This window comes from Strix aluco, chromosome 2, assembly GCF_031877795.1.
Source record: "Strix aluco isolate bStrAlu1 chromosome 2, bStrAlu1.hap1, whole genome shotgun sequence".
NCBI classification, from domain to species: domain Eukaryota; kingdom Metazoa; phylum Chordata; class Aves; order Strigiformes; family Strigidae; genus Strix; species Strix aluco.
In genome coordinates, this window is record NC_133932.1 from 56,481,736 (window position 1) to 56,501,632 (window position 19,897).

General features: G+C 39.9%; 1 protein-coding gene across 4 annotated transcripts in view; it reads right to left on the reverse strand.

Annotated features, from left to right (window-relative positions):
* Window positions 1-1,806: 1,806 nt before the first annotated feature.
* The window catches only part of CLCN4 (chloride voltage-gated channel 4), a 46,405-nt gene continuing 28,314 nt past the window's right edge, over window positions 1,807-19,897 (reverse strand). For 3 of the 4 annotated variants that reach the window (XM_074814843.1, XM_074814842.1, XM_074814845.1), the window contains 7 exons: window positions 19,041-19,247; window positions 18,868-18,948; window positions 17,773-18,318; window positions 15,299-15,485; window positions 12,446-12,844; window positions 7,696-7,912; window positions 1,807-6,114 (listed from right to left, as the gene is read on the reverse strand). In XM_074814843.1, coding sequence (XP_074670944.1) covers window positions 6,024-6,114; window positions 7,696-7,912; window positions 12,446-12,844; window positions 15,299-15,485; window positions 17,773-18,318; window positions 18,868-18,948; window positions 19,041-19,247 — 1,728 coding nt within the window. In that variant the 3' untranslated portion in view covers window positions 1,807-6,023. The remainder of the gene's footprint in view (window positions 6,115-7,695; window positions 7,913-12,445; window positions 12,845-15,298; window positions 15,486-17,772; window positions 18,319-18,867; window positions 18,949-19,040; window positions 19,248-19,897) is intronic. The other variant, XM_074814846.1, reaches the window with a different exon arrangement.

Below are 19,897 nucleotides of genomic sequence, written 5' to 3' on the forward strand. Positions count from 1 at the left end.
GCCATGCACTGATTGTTCAGGCTGCAGAATCATTTCTCAGATGAAACACAGCTGAAGTGCCAAATACGTAGTCTTACCAATCTGGCTGTTACATATAATAGTGCCTTCCTAACCAGTTAACTGCTGTGGCTGGGGAAAGCACTGTATCTGTAGGAACACTCAGATTGTTTTGACCCTGACTATACGAGATAATTCTCAGGAGAGCAAGGGTTGAAATCGTAAACTGTGCTTAAACTGAGCATATTAATTATGCTCAGAATGCAAGAAAGATTAAAGGAGGGATGCAGAGTTGACCAAATGCTGCAGCTACTGGTCAGCAATTCTGCCTAAGAGCTCATAAATGCTTCAGGATACAGTTCTCACAGTCATGTCCCACCTCCTGATTGCCTTCACTGTGAAGTCTCTAGTTACTGGTTGAGATGGTGAACATGTATATATTGATCTGTGCAAATGCAGCAGGTATTTTTCTGAAAAGTCCATCTTTCTGGTATTGCATTATGATAGCAAGCCAAAAACCAATCAAAAGACTCAGTGCAGAGTACCAGTGCCAGTAACACCATGTTTGCTGTGTCCTCTAGCAGGCAACAATATAAAATCCCATATGCCATGAGAGGGGCCCATCCACCACACGTGCACATTTCTTGTGTGGGATAAAGCGTCTGTAAGTCCGTGTTTGGTGGGCATCCAGGCCACCACAGTGGAGAAGAGTTGGAAGCAAGATCACGTATGGAGTAGAGGAACAGGAATAATGTTGCTTGTAGGAAATATATGAGGAGGGAGGGCCTTCCAAAAGAGCAAAAAGGCACAGGGATGGCAATAGGCTATTTGGTTTAGACAAAATGAGCACCTAGGCCAGGATACATGGTGCACAGCTGTAACAGGGCACTGCTGAATTCCTCTCAACATTTTCTCTTCCATTTCCCAGCTGTGCCATCACAAGTGATGACAGTTAGGTCTAAGGCTTAATCCCTAGTTACCAACTACAAACTACAGGAACTATTACTACTTAAGTTGCTGCACGCCTGATGCCTCCTGGCTTTTCAGTGTGTGCATTAGACCATGTTAGGGCCACAGCAATCCATGGAAGAAGCTGGAGCCGCTGAGACTCCAGCACCAGCTTCTGAAATGAATAATTTAAAGTAGCATAATGCTGATATATCAGTTTTTATCAAACTTGTTCTTTGGAGCATGTCTTGAAATATGAAATGCTCCTTTTGGATAAACCATTGATTAACGTCTCATTTGCACAAAGCTATAGTGCCTTTCTACTTGCTTGATTGGTACATTAATCAGGATGAAGCCCAAATTCTTTGCTACTACCTAAAAGTTAGCCTCTGACAAAGATTTAAGGGATGTCTCATCCAATTAAATGGGCATGATTGAACCTGCTATTTTCAGTCTTTGAGCTTATCTTTGGATTAAAGTGCAACTGAAAAATATCTACAAAAACTGAAATCATAAGGGCTTTGCAACATCTAGCTTTAAAGAAGTTTCATGATTATTGTAAACAGAAACTGGTAGGAGAAATCTTTTTTCTTCTCTTTTTAGATTTCTTTAACAAAGGATTTATAATGCTGAAGTAAAAACCAGCTCGCTCTGAAAATAAAACAGCCAACAGTCAAAGCTGATTCTGTGAAGTCCACTGTGTGAACCCCCTACTTAATATTAGCTAACCTACAACTGAATTAGATATCCTAAATCATTCATCAGGCTTGAGTTATCCCTATAGGTGGGAAAAGAAACATCAAAATCATCCAGAGACATTAAGTGAAATACTTCTCAAATTAGTAAGATGTTCAAGAAATGTTTCCAGTACTGTAAGTCAGTTTTATTTAAAAAATAGAGTCCAAACATTGTTTTTGATAAGGTGCAACATATATACCGTTTTTCTACAATTTAAAAAACAAAACAAAACAAAACAAAGACAAAGCGAAACAATATTCATAACTATAGTGTCATTCCAACACGGAATCAGTGGGTCTCTTGTAACTCTTAAACATTCTTTTTCTGCTTCATCAAAGCATAAGAATTAAGAATTAGTTAGCTGTTACAGCCAAAGGGTCTGGCTAATGTCATCCATGTTCTCTAACTTTCTGGTACAGATTGCTTCAAGTACACATCAGCAGCTGAATGTAACTGAACACGGTTCATGCAAAACAAAGGTACAATACTGAGTTTGCATCATCCAAAAATTTTTGTTCTCTTGTTTAGTTTGACATCTTCAAAGTCCAACTGCCTGAACATGAGGATTGAACTGAGGTTGCATAAAGTGAGCACTATATACTAAAGTACTTATGTAACTCTCAGACTGATCAGGCTACATGACTATCTTGAGCTCTAAAAATTCAAATGAATACTTAAGGCTGAGATCTATGCTTCTTGGATTCTATTCAGTAACTTCTGAGATGTATTTGGGAATACAGATGGCAGCGACGGATAATGGGCTTGTTATGGGGAAATACATTAAATCATTACATCAGAACTGCATTTTTTGAGAAAAGCATGCTATTAATTAATAGTGTTCCCCATTCAGCCACTTGGGCTAAAAGAGCAATGAAGACTGTAGCATGGAGGAAGTTCAGCAGAAAGACTTACAGCCAATTGTCACCTCTGGAAGTGTCTGAAGTGCTGTTTTCTAATTAGCAAAGTCTGTCCAGTTTCAAAACCTTTCTTGTCATTCTAGCATCACCTCAGCCTTGAAAATGCCAAGCAGCTGAAGTTAGCTGTGACTATGCCATTTCTGGAGAGCTAGATATCAGTCCCTGTTCTAAGGGGTTTAACATATTTTGAACAAACACTGGAACAAGGAGCAGCAGTCTAACCACCCATGTACAGTTAAACATCCAAAGCTTTTTTCCTTGACCCCTTACATATTTAAACCACTCCATCTAAAGTGGAATGTGTTTGATAGAAAAGAGCTGTACACCCATTTACCTGTCTTCTGCTTGGAGGGTAGTCCCAGGGTCAAACTGCACCTGCAGTAAGTGTATACATCTCAATTCCTTCTGTTGTTGTTTCTTACAAACCACCATGCTAGTTTTATGGATCGTCTTCTTACGTCCTTAATGCTCCTCTTATACAGTATAATAAGACAAGGTGACAAGCTATCACAGGGCTGACTGTTGGTTTTAGTGGATCAGGCCTCTGGGTATTAATGGGAATTAGCCACACAAGTTTATGCCTATGCATAGCCACAGACTGAGTTTAAGCTGATAACCCAAGTCAATACCCAAGTGAGTTTGTATTCAAGGCCAGTTTAACCTCAGTTAGGTGACTCTGTTTTCTTTTTCTCAGGAAATGACAATTTTTTTCAGTGTTGATATACCATCCTGGTTGCAGTTAGCAAACATTGCCTTCAGTACTATGAACACTCTTCAGACTTAGCTCTGCCATGGACTATATTAGAAGGCAAAATGGACTGAAATTTTCTTCACTAACAAAGAAGGCTTTAGACTTGTCATTTTCCCTGACATACATGAAGCCTTGAGTTTGTTTTCAAATAGCAGATGAATTCACTTCCCAATTTATTTCTCTTGGTTTATGAGCAAAAGAGGTATTTAGAAGTGTTCGAGTGGGGAGAGTACGCACTCTTGTTTCCTATGTAAACATAAAGAAAGATGAAGAAAGTGTTTATCAAACATGTATTAACATTAAGAGCTATAAAAGTTAAAAGCAGAATTCAGTCCTTCAATTTTAATTTCAGAACAAGATTGCCCTGGAAAGTATTTATCTTAGTCCAAATCCCTTAGATTCTAGTAGTTTGGGGTAGAAACTGACATTTGTACTAAGCTCTGCTTGTGTTTAGTTGTGGGAATGAACTGGCCTTATTTTATGATGGCATCTCTCTTCAAATGAGGGAATCCAATGTTTATGAGCTTGATTGTTGACTTGATTGGTTTTTTATGAGTTTGGCTGATGACAGCTTCACAGAAAAACATAAGAAACAACAAATTATGTTGTATTTCCTATTTTCAGAAGGAAAGGGTTGCTCAGTTCTATAGTTTACGTAGTTTTAACAATATCCCTTTAATATTACATTGTACTGTAGATGTTCAGTTAACAAAAGTATACACTGAAATATTTATGGGCTTTGGCCAGAGCTACATATATTTATGTCAGTTTGTGGCAAACACTATTGTTAAATGGAGGATTTAGCAGATTAAAATTATCCCTTTACTTCCGTTTATTTACTTAAACAATTTGGGCCATACGTTGTGTGAATGCAGTGGGACGCTTGCCATAAGGAAGCAGGGTCACCTGAGATAAGAGGAGGAATTTGTGACATGTAACTTTGGGCATCTAACTGGCAGTGCCCCTGGCCAGTTTTCTCAGTTCAGGACACAATAATCATGCACATTGCCTGCAAGTTGGATCAACAATCTAGCTTTTGTCTGGAGTAAGCAACAGACTCTTCTGTCATGAAAGGACTCCCCCCATCTCTGTCCATGAAGACCATCTGGATGCAATGGACTTGAGCTACCGGTATCTGTATGAATTTGAACAAAAATACCAGAGGTCTCAAATGCCTAAATGAAGGGACCAGACTCTTGGACGGTCTGAAGGAGATTCAAGACATCTAAGTTAGGATGCAACCTCTCTCCAGTCTTTAAGCTTATAGTTATAAATCAAACACTGGGCAGTGTGGACTATGTGTTACTGCAAGTAGAATTTGGTCTTCTGTTACTAACATCAGTACCACTAAAGTGCTAGTATATTAACACAGACAATGTTGACTCTGTGCATCTTACATAGGACCAGGACAGGGGTTTAGGAAAATTTAGCATTTTTACCTGAGTGGATTGGAGGCCCCTACCAGGGGCTGTTAAATCTTATGTTCTTGCTGCAAACAGATCAATAATTAAAGGTTTGCTATAATAGTTTGCATTCTCAGTCCCTTTGATCTTAACCAGCCACAGTGTTGGGATGGATTCCACAGTCCTATGACTGGCATCTGCATAAGGAGTAGATCTGCTACAGAATAAACATCTGAGACTGTTAAATTAACTTCAGCAATCTCTTGGCAGGTGCAAATGCCAAGAAGTAGCAATGACGAAAAGGAACTAAATGGAGAATCAGGAATCAATGCAGAACTTCATTAGTTTTTGAAAAATGATGATGTACACAAGGGCAGACAGGTGAGGGATTCAATCTCTTGCACTAATATTGATGAGAGCTGGATACCTGTCTCCCTTCAGTGTATTTGAAAATTCCTTCATGAGCTTCTATGTTTTTTTCTGTTGTCACAGCAAACCATGTAATACTAAATATTACAGTACCTGTATGCGAAATTGCATAGAGAAATAATAAATCCTTACAAATAAGTCACATTTCAACATTAATAAAGGGAAGCTGATTGACAGAAATGCTAAACTGTATAAAATTCAGAGGACTAAAGCAGAGAGCAGGGGACACTATGTTTTAAAGTGAGTTGAAGTGGGTTCTTGCTCCTTTAACTCCAGTCCTGATTCACCTAACTTTTACAAAAATAAATGAAGATGACAAAATTTTTCATTTTAAAATATGATGATTTTTTCCTTCATGAAAAGAGTATAATTCAGTAGCAAATAAACAGCCATGATTTCAGTAACAAAACCAACTGACATTACTCATACACACTCTAGTTTGGAACACAAATCTTTGTCTCTAACAACTTGTAGATAAACAGTGTCTGCTAGTCTTCACACCTGCCTCGAGAGTTACTGTGCACCTTGATGTATCCCACTGGTGCTCCTGGCTCTTTGTCTCTAAGCTCCACATCAGTTACACCCACCAACACTCCAATTGAGCTGTTGGGAATCTTATTAAGGAAACACAGCTTGATGTCTGCAGCTGCTCAGAGCTTCTAAACTGCCTTCCTCATTAAATAAGTGTCATCCTGCATCCACTTCCTCTGTCAGAGGCATATTGGGCCATTCCTCATACACATTACATTTTCTCTTTAAACAAAATGAAACACCAAACACAGCCTTTGTGACAATCTAGAAGGGATTCCTTTGGGGTTACTTTCTTCTTCCTTTACCAGTCTAGTTAAACATGATAGATTCAGGGTCCTGGTTTGCCATTTGAGCCATATGTCTTAATACATCCTTTTTAGTTATGATACCCAGCAGCCTCCTAGAGGAGAAAAGGAAAGGAAAGGTCAACAGTCATCTCATATATCATGCATTTTTTCTCCTGTTCAGCTGCAGGGACATTTTGTGAGTGCTTCTATATAACACTGTCCATCCCATCCATTCCTTAATGATTATCTTTCATAAAAAGCATTCTCACTTCATCAAGTTAAATACTTTGGGTTGTTATCTCTTTCTGTTGGGAACATGACTGAGGGAGGAGCTACAACTACTGACACTTTGTATGACAAAGTAACAAGTTTCCTTAGGCTCAGGATGCAGAGAACCAACAGCTCAAAACCAAGGCACCAGCGCCCTGAGCCAGGTCATGGGGCTTCGTAATACATGAACTAAGCTAAAGCATGGACTTTCTGCAACTCTCACTGTTCAACAGCGTAATTTCTTCACCTTTGAGTGATAATTTCTCATTTATATGATCCTAAATGAGTTGGGAACTGTTAATGTTGGGTTGATGGTTGGACTGGATGATCTTCAAGGTCTTTTCCAACCTAGACAATTCTGTGATTCTGTGATATCTGCCAGGAAAGACAAGGTCTATGGGACATCTGGCCCCCAGAGTCAAAAATTTCCTAACCCTCAGATTCAAGGGCTTTTATTTCCAGTCCTTGAAGTCCACAAGGCACTGAATTTTGAAACTATGTCATTGTTACAGTTTTTCCACCTTTCATTTCATGTAAATGCTAGAACTCAAGATCAGAATTTCCAAATCCAGGAACGTAAAATCAGGACCTAAATCTGTGTCCTGATAATGGTCCTTGTTTTCTTAATGCTGAGGACACTGCATCTATAGTAACAGTTGATATGCAGTATTTTTGAATAACAGAAAGGCTTTTTGCAGAAAACTAAATTTTTGTCCTCTGCATTTGAAAATGATGGCTCTGGTTTTGCTATCGTGTTGTAAAGTTTCTTCTTACTGCTAGATCCCAGGATGAGCAATGATCCTAAAATAACTTAAATCCCATTGGAATGATGGGATGTTACTTCTAGTGCACACACTGCAGCTTTTTACTCTTCTAATTTCATGTATACCCATACTTCTTCAGCTGTTTTTTGTGGACTTTTGGTTTATACACCTTTCTATTTTCCATCAAAGCTGAACAGATTAATTTTCTTCCACTGGCATCCTTTTCACACTCTTCACAAGCATCTAATCTAGTTTGATGTCTAGAAACAGGCACATCCTTTGCAAACAACACTACTTGACAGATCTGCCTCTGTTGAAACCTGAACGATAGTGGGAATCAGAACAGTTTATTTTGTATTTATCTTTACCTTATCTAAATGATGATACACTAAGGATTTGGGACAAGAGAATGAAACATGACACCTAGCAAAGGTTATTTTCATTCCAAGTCTAATTTCTTTCACTGCCCTGGAGAGACACTGGGCATACTTCCCTTATTCTTCCATTCACAAAATAGACAAAATCAAGATACTCACTTGACTGTTTCAGATGTGCTGATTAATTAGTTACTATCTATACTTGGCTTTAAACAGGAAAAACAGTGTTTATGTTAATGCCGAAGAAAATCTCCTAAGTGTGCTTGACCCAGCATCTACTTACCCACTGCGAGTGACAAGACACTGCCGGAGTCCGAGTTTCCGGAAAATATCTACCACGGTCTCCATTGGTGTGTGGTCAGTGACAGTGAAAGGGCTCAGGTTGAGAATGCGCCGCAGCTTCAGTGGATGGGGACTGTTGGGTGGCAGTTCTGGGGGGTCTTCGGTGAAGTACACGATGGAGTTGCTCACCACCCCATCCTGACGCTGTCTTGCATTCTCTGTATGACAGAAAGATCAAGGTAGGCAGTGAGTTAGGCTTGGTAACAAAACAAAAAAAAAATATCCTCCTTTGGGAAGCAAAGGTAGTAGTTGCTTTTTGTCTTTAATGTACTAAGGTCCCAGAAGCTGGGGTTACTGAGCAAACCTGAATTTCCTTGAGACATTGTTCCCTTGAAGCAAATGTAAGTGATATTTTTACAAATATACTTTTGCTTGTTAGGATAATGTTTTTCTGAATAAATATGCAGCTCATTGCATTCACAAACATCGGTAAACCAACTGTCAAAGTCAAACGATTATATGTCATTTCCTCCATTGTAAGAATCACAACATAAACTTCCATAATATGCCTGAAGGAGTGGAGTCAACAGCTGTGTACGGTCCCAGCTGGCTTGGAGCAGTATGCTTGTTCCTAGACTTCTTAGTGGAGTTGGGGAAATCAGGGCATAGTGAATGGATTTAAGAACACAAAGCTAGGGAAAGACAAATTCACATCCCAGGCATCCGGGGGCAGTGTAAGTGTTGTTCTAGACTGGCACACCTCTCTGGCATACAGGGTGACTTTTGTGGTTTTGCACTTAATTCCTTAAATAGAGTTTGCATATCTAGATTTTAAAAGGGCAGAAAAAATTAGCATCCTACTTAAAGGAAATAGTAGAGGGAGAAACAATATATAGCAGTAAATGAGTTTGATACATTTTTCTCAACAGTACGTATTTGACCACTTTCAAAAGTTCAAAAGCTATCATTCATACTCTGATCAAACTAGGAAGTGAACTTCATACTACATCTGGAGTTTACACGATCAATAAGCCTTTAACTTTAAAGTATGCTTCAAGAAGAATTCTTAGCACTGAAGTAGTTTATTTTCTTTGTAGTTTTTACCTCATTTCTACTCAACCCTACAGGGCACAAACAATATATGAGATGGTTTTCCAAATGATAGACAACTTCTCTCTCCCCAGAATAAGCATATCATGAGTTTGGCTCTGTGGGTTTAACTCTTCTTTTTTTTTTTTTTTATTTTTTGTATAAATTCTTGGAAATGGTCAGAATTATTGTCTTTGATTAATATAGGTTGCTTCTGTTCTTGAGAGGTACAGCAAATCAGACATACTCAAAGCATATGTATATATTCTTGGAGCTCATTGCCATTAATCAAAGTGCAGAAACCTGCTCCTGTGACTTGTAATATATAGACAGTAATGGTTTTCAACATGTTCCAGCTGCATTTTTCCCCTTTAACGATCATTGTCTTGTAATATTTCTGGAACTGGAGCAGTGCTGGCTCAAACCTATTATCAGTACAGTATATGATTTTTCAACCTTCTCACCCCACATATTACAAGCCCTATTGCTATTTATAGGAATGCTGCTAACTTTGTCTCATCTTGTTTTGATTCATACATCTGATTTCAAGTGTGAATATGCCTGCATAGCTCTTTGATATATGATCTGTGCTAAGAGGTAACATTAATCAAACTGAAGGTAACTCCCACCCTTTGATAAAAACCCTTGACAGCTAGGTATTTCCTTCCCGAAGCTGCACCCAAAGCAACAGGCCCAAGCATTTCAGTTACCACATTGCTGTTCCCAAGACAGCAACAACCCTGGACAACAGTGATTAGCCAAAGCCATGACTTCACTCTTCAAAGTCAAACATCTCTCTGGAGAAATTTGAATGATGTAGTACTATTGAGCAAATTCATTGGCATCAGAAAAATGGGGGACTTTGTATGCAGTCTCACTGGATGGAGGAGTTAGAGCAAAGGTAAAACAGAAGAAGAGATTATTTTTGCAGTCAGCGGGTAAGAAAAACAGATATAGCTTAAGAGAAAGAGCAAAGCAAATGGATGACAGTGTCTGGTTTTACAGAGTAATCTATGCAGAAGGCTCTTGTCATAGCTAGAGAGTGAATTAGTTCTCCCAAATGTGAAACGGCCTCTCATATTCAGAATTTCGCAGTTCACAGCCTACATTAACTACATTGCTCTCTCAACTCCACACTGGGAGAAGTACATTATACAGGCCACCTGGCTTGTGTCCAAGACTCTGCCTTTTGTACGATGCCTCTTAAGCTGGCCAAATTTAAGAAGAGGTTTACAGGGTCAAATATTGCCCTCCATAAGACTGTAAAGTAGGTGCCATCTAAAATGTGGATACCTATTCCCAGAGGGTGACTCTGTCCACCTGACCTGCCTACCGGCTCAACAAGGACCAGTGGAAGGACGCAATCCTGAAGGTGCTTCTGAGCAATTGGAAGTGGCACTGTCATTCACTTTACAGGGACTGGATGAATTTCTAGAGAATGCTTAGTGCTCCACTTAGTAAGAAAGAAATTACGTAGGGGTAACTCACAAGGCAGAGAGCTGTGTGTGAACACGTATTTTACATATCTTCTAGAAGCCCATTCAGCCATGTTGCATTTACGACCTGAATCAAAAGACTCAGTTCCTCAAGCTTCTCTGACTCGCTTCAGACGTATCTGATTTTTCTGCTTTTAAAGTGAAGGCTCTGCATCCTCACTCCATGCAATTTTCCCACTCATAGCTCCCTGCAAGGGAGATGCAAAAGGCTATGAAGTTAGGATGGCAGCAAGTGTTACAGCCATGACATGGCATGGACGATATAAAAGCCAGACACAGGGTAGGCTAAATACATCTTATTAAGGTTTTTTACTTCTCACGGGGGAATGCAGTAGACATCCAAAATCATTAGCAAAAGCAGGATAAAATACAAGCTATTTTTAAATGGTATCAGCTCTTGTCATTTACACATTTGGTTAAACTTCAGAACCATATTTACTTTCCTAGCTTGGCCATACAAGGCATCTGTTGTTACTGCCAAAGGAAGATTAGCCCTCTGAGAAAATCAGTTATTTGAAGCGAGTATTACAGCTAGCAGCCTCGGACTTCATTTTGGTGTCTTTAAAATCCTCTTATACTGAGATTGGTACACAGAGGATTATAACTTCATGGAGACTTTTTTCGCTTGTTTTTGGAGGAGGGAGAAAAAAGCAACTAGTGATAGTGGGCTTTTAATGAAAAAGTTAGATTCCCACACCCCTTGGAAGTTAAATTACAATTGTACAATTAGAGGAGCTGTAGAACTGGCAGTTAAGGCCTGTTGTTCTGCTTTCCTGTTTTGAGAAATTAGTGATGTAACTAGATGTAAAATTAATTCAGTTCATAAACTATTTTCTGTAACTGAAAAGGTAACCAACACCACAGAAGGGAAAAAATAAGAAAATAATTTCTTACTGAATTCTGATCTACATTTTAAGGGGAGAAAAGTGGGTTTTGTCATTTCTTTTCTTCTTCTGCATGTAGTATTGATGCATCATTGATGACTTTCTGCTATGGGATGAGAAGAAGGGAATAAAGTAATAGCTGAGTGTCCTTAAACAAATGAATATAAATTTTAGGTCTAATCAGACTGAGTCTTTTTACATCCAGGAGACAAAAATAAATATGCATTTTAAAAAGTGTGCTTTAAAGAGCACTGTTGTTTCAAATTTTATTTTAGTTTTGGGAGAAGTGAGCAGGAAACTGTCCCTCTAAAATAACCCTGATTTTCCATGTATGGATTTCCTTTTCTGAGGAATATGGGAGTTTCCATCTGAGACAATAGCTTTTTAAAGGTGCCTGAAGCAGAGGGATGAGACAGGCCCACGCAGAGAGGAATAATTCCATGTCAAGGAGATTTGCATATGCCAGAAATTCCACTTCCCTGCAAAGTATAAGGCAACCATGCCCAGCCAGCAGCCTGCCTGCCTGCTCAGCTGGCCCTCAACAGCACAGGACTGCCAGAATTGGGAGCAGACTGGGAGGTTGATGTGACAGGCTCGCAGACTTCTGCAGCTCTGGATGCCCTGGGTACAGGAGAGGAGGGAACATCTAATATACCTGTATTTTCAATCCCCACCTAGCCATCAGGCCAACCAGGGAAGGACCTGATAAGTCAAAACCTGTAATGACCTGGATTGGGCTCTCAGGTAACCAGCCAGCTATCCACTGGGTGCTTGACAAAACTCAGCCATCTTTACCAAACAACACCCTCCACTGAAAAACTTCCCACCCCTACCATAAAAGGGCCTGCATGTGAGAAAAATTGAGATAGTGCCACAGAAAGAAGCACAGGGACTTGTACTTCATCACAGGGTGACAAAAGTTCATGACTGCTTCAGCTGTTGCTGGCAGCCCATGGTGACTGCAGGAAGCTTGGCACTGCAGTGGCTTTTGATCTGGTTCTTACAAAAATTCTGGCCATATGAGTCAGGATTATCTCTGTTGTCTCTAGCAGAATTGTATCGTACTGTCGTGAGTGACAGAAAAATTAAGCCCACAGAAGTCTACTAGGTGTTATGTTGCAATAGAAGAGCTTCCAGCTATGGGTCCTAGCAACTAGTAAAAGGCAGACTTGGGGAAAGAGTTAGGTTCAGTTCTTATTTATCCATTCTTCAAGGTTAATAACATTAGTAACATCCTACCCTATCAAAATCAAACTTGTATGTACACTGATACTCTACTCACTTATTGCAAGAATGAGCTCTCGTCTCTGAGCAAATCCAATAAGTCTCTCCGAGTCTTTCGAAACCACTACTGGAAAGCCATTGTAGTCAGTCTCCTTGATTAGTGTCTCAACATCCTCCACTGTCATGCTGTCCTGTGTCAGAACAGAGAGAGGAGCTTCACCACGCCTTGGTCTCATGACGTCGGTTGCCAGGGTTCGGTGAGTGAATTCATCCTTCACATCCAGAAACGGGTAACCATTCAGATGAATGTGAGCTTCATAGATCCCTTCTTTTCCAAAGGCATCTGCTACCCACTTGCTTGTGACAGCTGCAGCCATAAGAGGTACGATGTACTCCAGGCCTCCAGTCAGCTCAAACATAATCACCACCAGAGAGACCGTCATTCGGGTAACACCACCTGCCAACAAGGAAAGCAGTCAAATTTCCCTCAGTGCTCTTGAAGTATGCATACTAAGCAACTAATTTATATTTTGGAGCCTTACACTGAAAAAGGCATGAGAGTATTCATGCTGACTACTTAGCCCTTACACTTTGTGAAGTATTTTTGGGCTTATTTCACTGAAGAAAGAGATTTTTCATCTACCGCAATTATCATCAAAAAGATTGAGTGAACTTGCTCAAGCCGAAGATGCTAAAATTGAAAAGTAAATAGTGAATGTTAAAAGACTGAGCTATCAAACCAGAAAGCATGCCAAAAAAATTAGCTATACTGGATACCTGAGAAACTAGAACAGAATCCTGCCATTAGCCCTCTAAATGGCTCCAAGGATCAGCTAAGTCCCGTGGTTGGGGCAGGCAGGAGCATTGAGAGCTGCCCTTCACATCGGTTTACCTATCACATTCATACTGAAGAGAAAGCTAACCATTATCTTTTGGCATGACATAGTTACAAAATCCTACATAAGGATAGTTTAGGGCCACTGCAAGAGCTACATTACAGCTTAAACCCTAGCTTTTGATATCAGTATAACATGCAGTTTGAACTGCATACAACTTGGTTTGAGGCCATCTAGGCATGCAGCTGTAGACAGGCCATAGCTATATTTTTCAATCTAGTCTTTCTGTATTAATTTCATAAGAAAGCTCTTTACTCCTTCAGTTTACATTAAAGGATAAAAATAATCATATAACTGTAGACAAGTGTGTATGTATCACTGAATTATTGGGTAACATTTCTTTGCCTTTGTTCAAAAGGTAAATGTAATAAATCTGCTATTTTTAGGCCTCAAAATACAGCACCATTTTAGATGAGAGAAATCAGCAAACAGGTCATTAAAAGATGGTTTTAATCTAGCAGCATACAGGAAAATTAAACTGTTGATTATTTAACACAATGATCCGGATACGACTTTCATCTGAGGAATGCCTTAAACTTCTGACTCTGAAAAGCTGAGAGCAGATACCAGAGTAAGGATCATTTAATACTTGCTCTACGTTTTACTCTAAGAGAGACAGGTCTTGGGCTTAAGAATGAGCAGTGACCATTCTGCTGTATGTCTCACCATATTACTAAAATCACTGCACCCTGATTTGGACCTTTTAAAAGAGGAAGAGATCGCTGACTAGCAGATCACCTGGAATATCAGAGCAAAATTTTTGTGTGTCATTTCTTTTCTGAACATTAAGATCATTTATGGATAAGAGAAATGCTTTATCCTTCTTGACAGTAAGATTCATCTTAGTTACTTTAGCATGTCTACAGTGCTGTAGGTGTTCACATCCAAAGGGGCATCCAGATTGCCTTTATGATCTCTGGAGAAAAACAGTCACTTTTGATGTCAAATACATCTACTTGGTTTTAGAGATCTATTGCCAGATGAGACTGATCTTTCCAGTATCTCATTTTTCTGTATTGACTGTGAAGTGTATTAACACAGCTCGCTCAGATGTTGATGTCTACATTACAGACACTAAACTTAGACAGACAAATCCCACCCTTTCTTTCTCTATAACTGATTGCACAAATGATCCTACTTTTCTAACAAGACACTCCAAAACAGAAACTGTTCCAGCTCTTCCCTGAGTATATCTTCCATTTCAAATCTACCCAATTTCATTAACCATGTGTTATGCCTCCCTGCTATTATTTCATCACCTAATGATGGTATCAATGACAACAACAAAAGGAGGGAGAACATACAAGTACAGAATGGGAAAGATATGATAAGGCAAAAACGTGTTCAGATGATATGCTTGGAACATTCCTGTTGCATCTATGACTAGAAATTTTATGTGTGAGGTATTATTCAACGATCTTGCTTTAATAGTTAACAGATCATTCCTGTTATATCCAATAAAGCCTACTGATTGAATGCTATCAGAAATTGACCTATGGTCAAAACAAAAACCAAAAGACAGCCCAGTTGATCATAGTGTGACACACAGACAAAATAAGACCCAGAATATCTACCTCTGTGAAGCTTAAAATTTGGCCAGAGCTGGGAATTTTGTTCCCTGAACTGAGAGAGACCACAGTCTAAACAAGGCAGTAGCTTTAGTGCAGCTATAGTGAATTTCATTACATGGAAAAAAAAACCAAAACAAAACAAGCAAAAAGACTCCTTCTTGGAAACCTGTAGCCTAACTTTGATTTTTTTTTTTCTTTCTTTCTATGTGCTTTTTGGCAGATTGCAAGGAGTAGGCATTGGTGACTACAAGCCTCTGTTTTGTTGATTACTTGGCAGATCACTGGAGAGACCATTTCATTTGAGGAAGCTGCCCATGCTTTAACCCATCTATTACATCCAGAAATTCCAGCATAGCACCAAACACAAAGCCCTCTCAAACAATTTGTAGGTGCCCAAATATCAGTGTTGTCCATGCACAAAGCAATGAGCAGCAGGTACTGTACCCAAACAAGCTGCCGCTCCCACCATAGCATAAAGTCCCGGTGTGACGCAGTCTGCCCCAGGTCTGCACCAGTTCCTGAAGATGATCCAGTCATGATGGTGATATGCCAGCTGCTCTACTCCAATCCCAACCATCCTGCCAGCCATGGCTCCAACAGCCATGCTGGGAATGAAGAGGCCTGAAGGAATCTTGAATAAAATATAGACACATGAGCGCCTTGACAAAAATGACCATTAATTAAATTATTGATCAACCAATTTATTATTAGTGGCAAGAGAATCCAGTTTCCTTATTAAATGCTAGCTCAGAGGCAATAGCGTTTTGGCAGCCTACAGTGATGTTCCCTGTGGTCTGAGACAGGTTTCTACAGTGACTGAGTTTGTGTGTCTATATGTGTATTAATAGTTTTATAAAATTTTAATGCCCTTTTAAAAAGTAATTTTGAATCCTACCTGCTGCATCACACTGAACTTGATAGATAAACAGTGTTTCTGAATAACAGTCTGCTTTTAAAGACAAGATGCTCCTGATTTTGCCTTTATTGCTTCCTCAGCAGGAAGTCAGGAGCTGCTGATGGTTCTGTCATGGGCTTGAGAATAAGCTTAACTGCAAATAACATCTTGATTTCACCCTCTATCACACAGAGTACTTTACAGTTTTATTACTAGTCTTTCAGGCTAAATCAGACCAGATTTTAAATTAAATGTCAAACACCGAATAAAAATTTAGAGAAAGCATGCTGACTGCTCGGAGGCAGCTACTTCTTCATGTCAGTTTGTTATATATTTTCCAGGAAGCTCTGTGAGTCATTACCTTGTTGTCTGCTGCACAGACAAGTCACAAATCATTAAAAACCAGAACTGAAATGAAAAAAAAAAAAAAAAAAAAAGAGAAAAAAAATAAAATTCACTTTGCCATGGCTGAGTGTATTTCCTCCTAGGTGTCAAGTGCACCTGTCAAGTTGGAGACAAATTTTCTGGTGGAGAAAGCAACTCAGATCTGTTGCAAGGGCTTGCATGGAGTTTTTGTTGTTTTTAGAAAGGAAAGGTTGTTATATTTTCTTAATTCTGAAAATATACCTTGAGCTTCCTATACAACTAAACTAACAACCTCAGCATGGCCCAGGGGTGTTAGGGCTGGTAACAGCAGGCACTGTCTTCCCCAGCATATAGTGTTAATTTTGCTGATACAGTTGGATTAAGTCTTCTAGATTTGGTGGGTAAAGCTATTTTGTCTGTTCTTTTACGGGATAGTTGAAATTGTCAATTGCTTCTAACAGATTTTAAATATATAAAATAAATGAAGAACCACATATCAAATAAAGAACCAAACTCAGAAGTTTTTAAATAAATGAACAAGCATAAAACTGGCTGCCAATTTCTGCAGTGAGGGCATCTCATTTCATGTCCTCCTCCAGAAATATTACACCTGCAACATCCAAGTGCTCTTAATCTCCCATTTGTTTTCCCTGCTAAGGAAATCAGCAGGACTCAGTCACTGGTCCTGAGTGGCCTTCTACCATTTAGTAGTTCTTGTCATCAGATGCAGAATACATGAAAGAAAAGCAAAACTCCCAACTTCCTACTATAGCTTGGATAAAAAGGCCTTCTAAAAGATGGACCCTCAGTTCAAGCACAGTGTTTAAGGGAAAGATGAGATGCCTTAGCTTTGAGTGTGGTATATGGTCTATAACTCAGAAAAACTTCCCATTGTCTGCTGCAATCAGATCCAGAGCTAAATGCTCAGATAATGAGAACTGTAGACAGACAGATATGTGTTTTATATGGGCTCTCACAATCAGATATATAAAACTCACCACAAACAGCTTTGTATATATTGAAAGCTTGGATAAATTGTTCTTGGACCTTTCATCACCCATTTATGGGGAGGAGGAGTGAAAGGAAGAAGTTGCAAATCCAGAATAATCAAATTATGCATCTGTCAGTCCTCCCTCTCATTCCCTCTTTTTTCCAAGCTACAGTGCTTAAAAAGATTCAAAAATAGAACTTTTCATCTACTTCTATATTTTTGTGAGGTTTTGAATGTGTAAATCAGTGCATTTAAAGCTATTACTTCCCTGAGCATAGCTACCTGGAGGCACAGTAAAACATTAATCCAAGACAAACAACAACATAAATAGTCCATATCCCTGAGAGAGCTGAAAGACAGCTGCAGTGGGAATCATCTTGAAAATGCTTACTGGCAACAATTTAAACTCCCACCTAGATTTCTTTTTCACTTAATAAAACTGCAGACGACTAGAAGGTGGAAAAGCAGGGCTCATCCCTCTGCTGCGACAGGGGCCCACAGAACAAGGTGCTGGTAGGCCAGTGAACCAGCAGGCATCTCAACGACACCTGCATGGCTGGGTGTAGGTCAGAGGTGCACAAGCCCTGCCAGATAGACTGCAGCTGCTGACAGCAACCCATCCATGCCTTGTGCTCGCGACAGCCTCTGCGCCTGTCCCCGATTTACCTTCATGCCGAAAGTGAATATCGTGATGACAATTTTAAACACCAAAGCCAAGGCAAGCTGCCACATGGCGGTGTAGACTCCAGGACCAGCAGGTCTGTCAGGAATGTCATCCACTGGCCGGGTCATGTTTGGGTCATTGATATAGTCGCAGAGCTGCGAGGACTCCAGGGCACCACAGTCGTTGAAGAGCTCTGAGATCAGCTCACTGGTGCTCCTTCGGGTGTAGGGGTTGGGGTAGGCGATGATGGCGGTGATAGCCGTTATTACTATGACTTCAAGGACTGGGTATTTCCCCAGTCTGGTGGTTTTTCGCCTCCTGCACCAGGCAATGTTGCATCGGATAAAGAGGGTCCCCCACAGGCCGCCAAAGACTCCAAGCAGGATGAAGGGGAAGAGCTCAGCCATGTACCAGGGGGTGTGGTACTCCACATAGAACAGGACCAGCCGGCTGTTTCCAAAAGGATTGATGGACCTCAGTGTGAAGGCAGCCACAAGAGCAGCAAAAAATGACCTCCAGAGGGTTTTCAGAGGAAAGTAGTAGCTGACCTGAAACCAAGCAGGGACCATAAACACTTCACTGAGTGTGACAGAGGGTGTTTGCTTTAGTTAGTCACTGGAGCACTGCTCACAGTAAGCCACTACTATGTGTTTCATCTGTGACTCCATGTCTGGCTTTACTGGGAACATCGGTCCTTACCACAGCCAAAATGTGTTCACTAAGGTATCAGAAAAGGCATTTTCAGATTTCAGATAGGGAGCAGCAACCAGTGAAAAATTGATAAATCTAAATCCAAAGTTGCTGACTAGAGACAGTAAGATGGATGCTCGGCAGCTCAGCCCATGCAACAGCAAGCTGAAAGCTGGGAAAGCTCAGCACAGTGATACATTTCCAGATTAAATAAATTATTTTGCTTTCAGAAAGCCAGTGCTCTTTTACTCAAAATACCTGGTTATTTCTTATTACTATAAATCAAAGACTAATTTTGTTTTAGAAGAAAAATAAGCATAGAAATATTTGAAAAATAAATAGAAATATTAGAAAAAGGCATCCAGTAAAAATATATTTATTGAAGCAAGTGAACTGCCAGGTCTTACCTCTTCCAGACTAAAAAGCACACCTCCAATTGGAGCCCCAAAAGCAACAGAAACTCCTGCAGCAGCTGCAGCTGAGAGCACCTACAAAGCAAATATTTGCATACAGGACATAAGTCCTTGGAAACACTGAGTGTCAGGACAGGGAAATTAGAGATGATCTGAGCCAACCTCACCTCTCTCCTCTTTCCTTCGTTCTTGCTGTACTTTGAAAAAAGGCTGCTGAAGAAGTTTCCGCAGCAACAGGCCACATGGACTAATGGCCCCTCTTTCCCAAGGCTGAGGCCTGAAGATACCACCAGAACCAAGGTGACTGTTTTGATTAAAAGTGTCCACTTTCCCAGGTAGCCCCTAATAATGAACCCACTCAAGATGGTTTTTATCTGGAAAGCAGGAAGAACATGTTGAAGAGCTGAAGAAACCTTTTCTACTCTGAACTTACAAATGGAGTTAAAACCCCAACAGAGTTAAAAAAAATTGCAGACTGCTTGCAAAGAGACAGTGATGGAGAGAAAGAAACCGTAGGTATGGCAAGTTTCCCACAGTGATAGCTGAGCAGGGGTTAAGCAGACCACACTTTTACTGTTCTTATGGGTGGTCCCCTGCATCGGTAAGGAGTCTCACAGAGATCAATAGAAATACGAAACGCTTACATATCTCCTTGGCTTACAGGATCAGAGTTAAACTAGACCCAACTTTAACAAAGCAGAAAAAAAGCAAATAAACAACACAGATTTTTCCCAGTTAAAACAAGAAGAAAAATATTCTAAATATTCGGAGTAGCCATGTCATAAAAGCATACAAGTATTATGAAATAAGAAAGTCCAAAAGATCTTATTTTTACACATTTCTTCTAAATTTTGCATGTGAGTGACTAGAATAGAGCACAAAGCACGTGCATGACACACAGGCTGCAGGGTGGGATTTGGGTTTGGACTCTAGCCCTGGAAACGGGCTGGAGCTGAGCACCACCTCACATGAGAGATTGACCACTGGGAAACTAGATTTACAGTTAACTATGAAAACTTTTTTA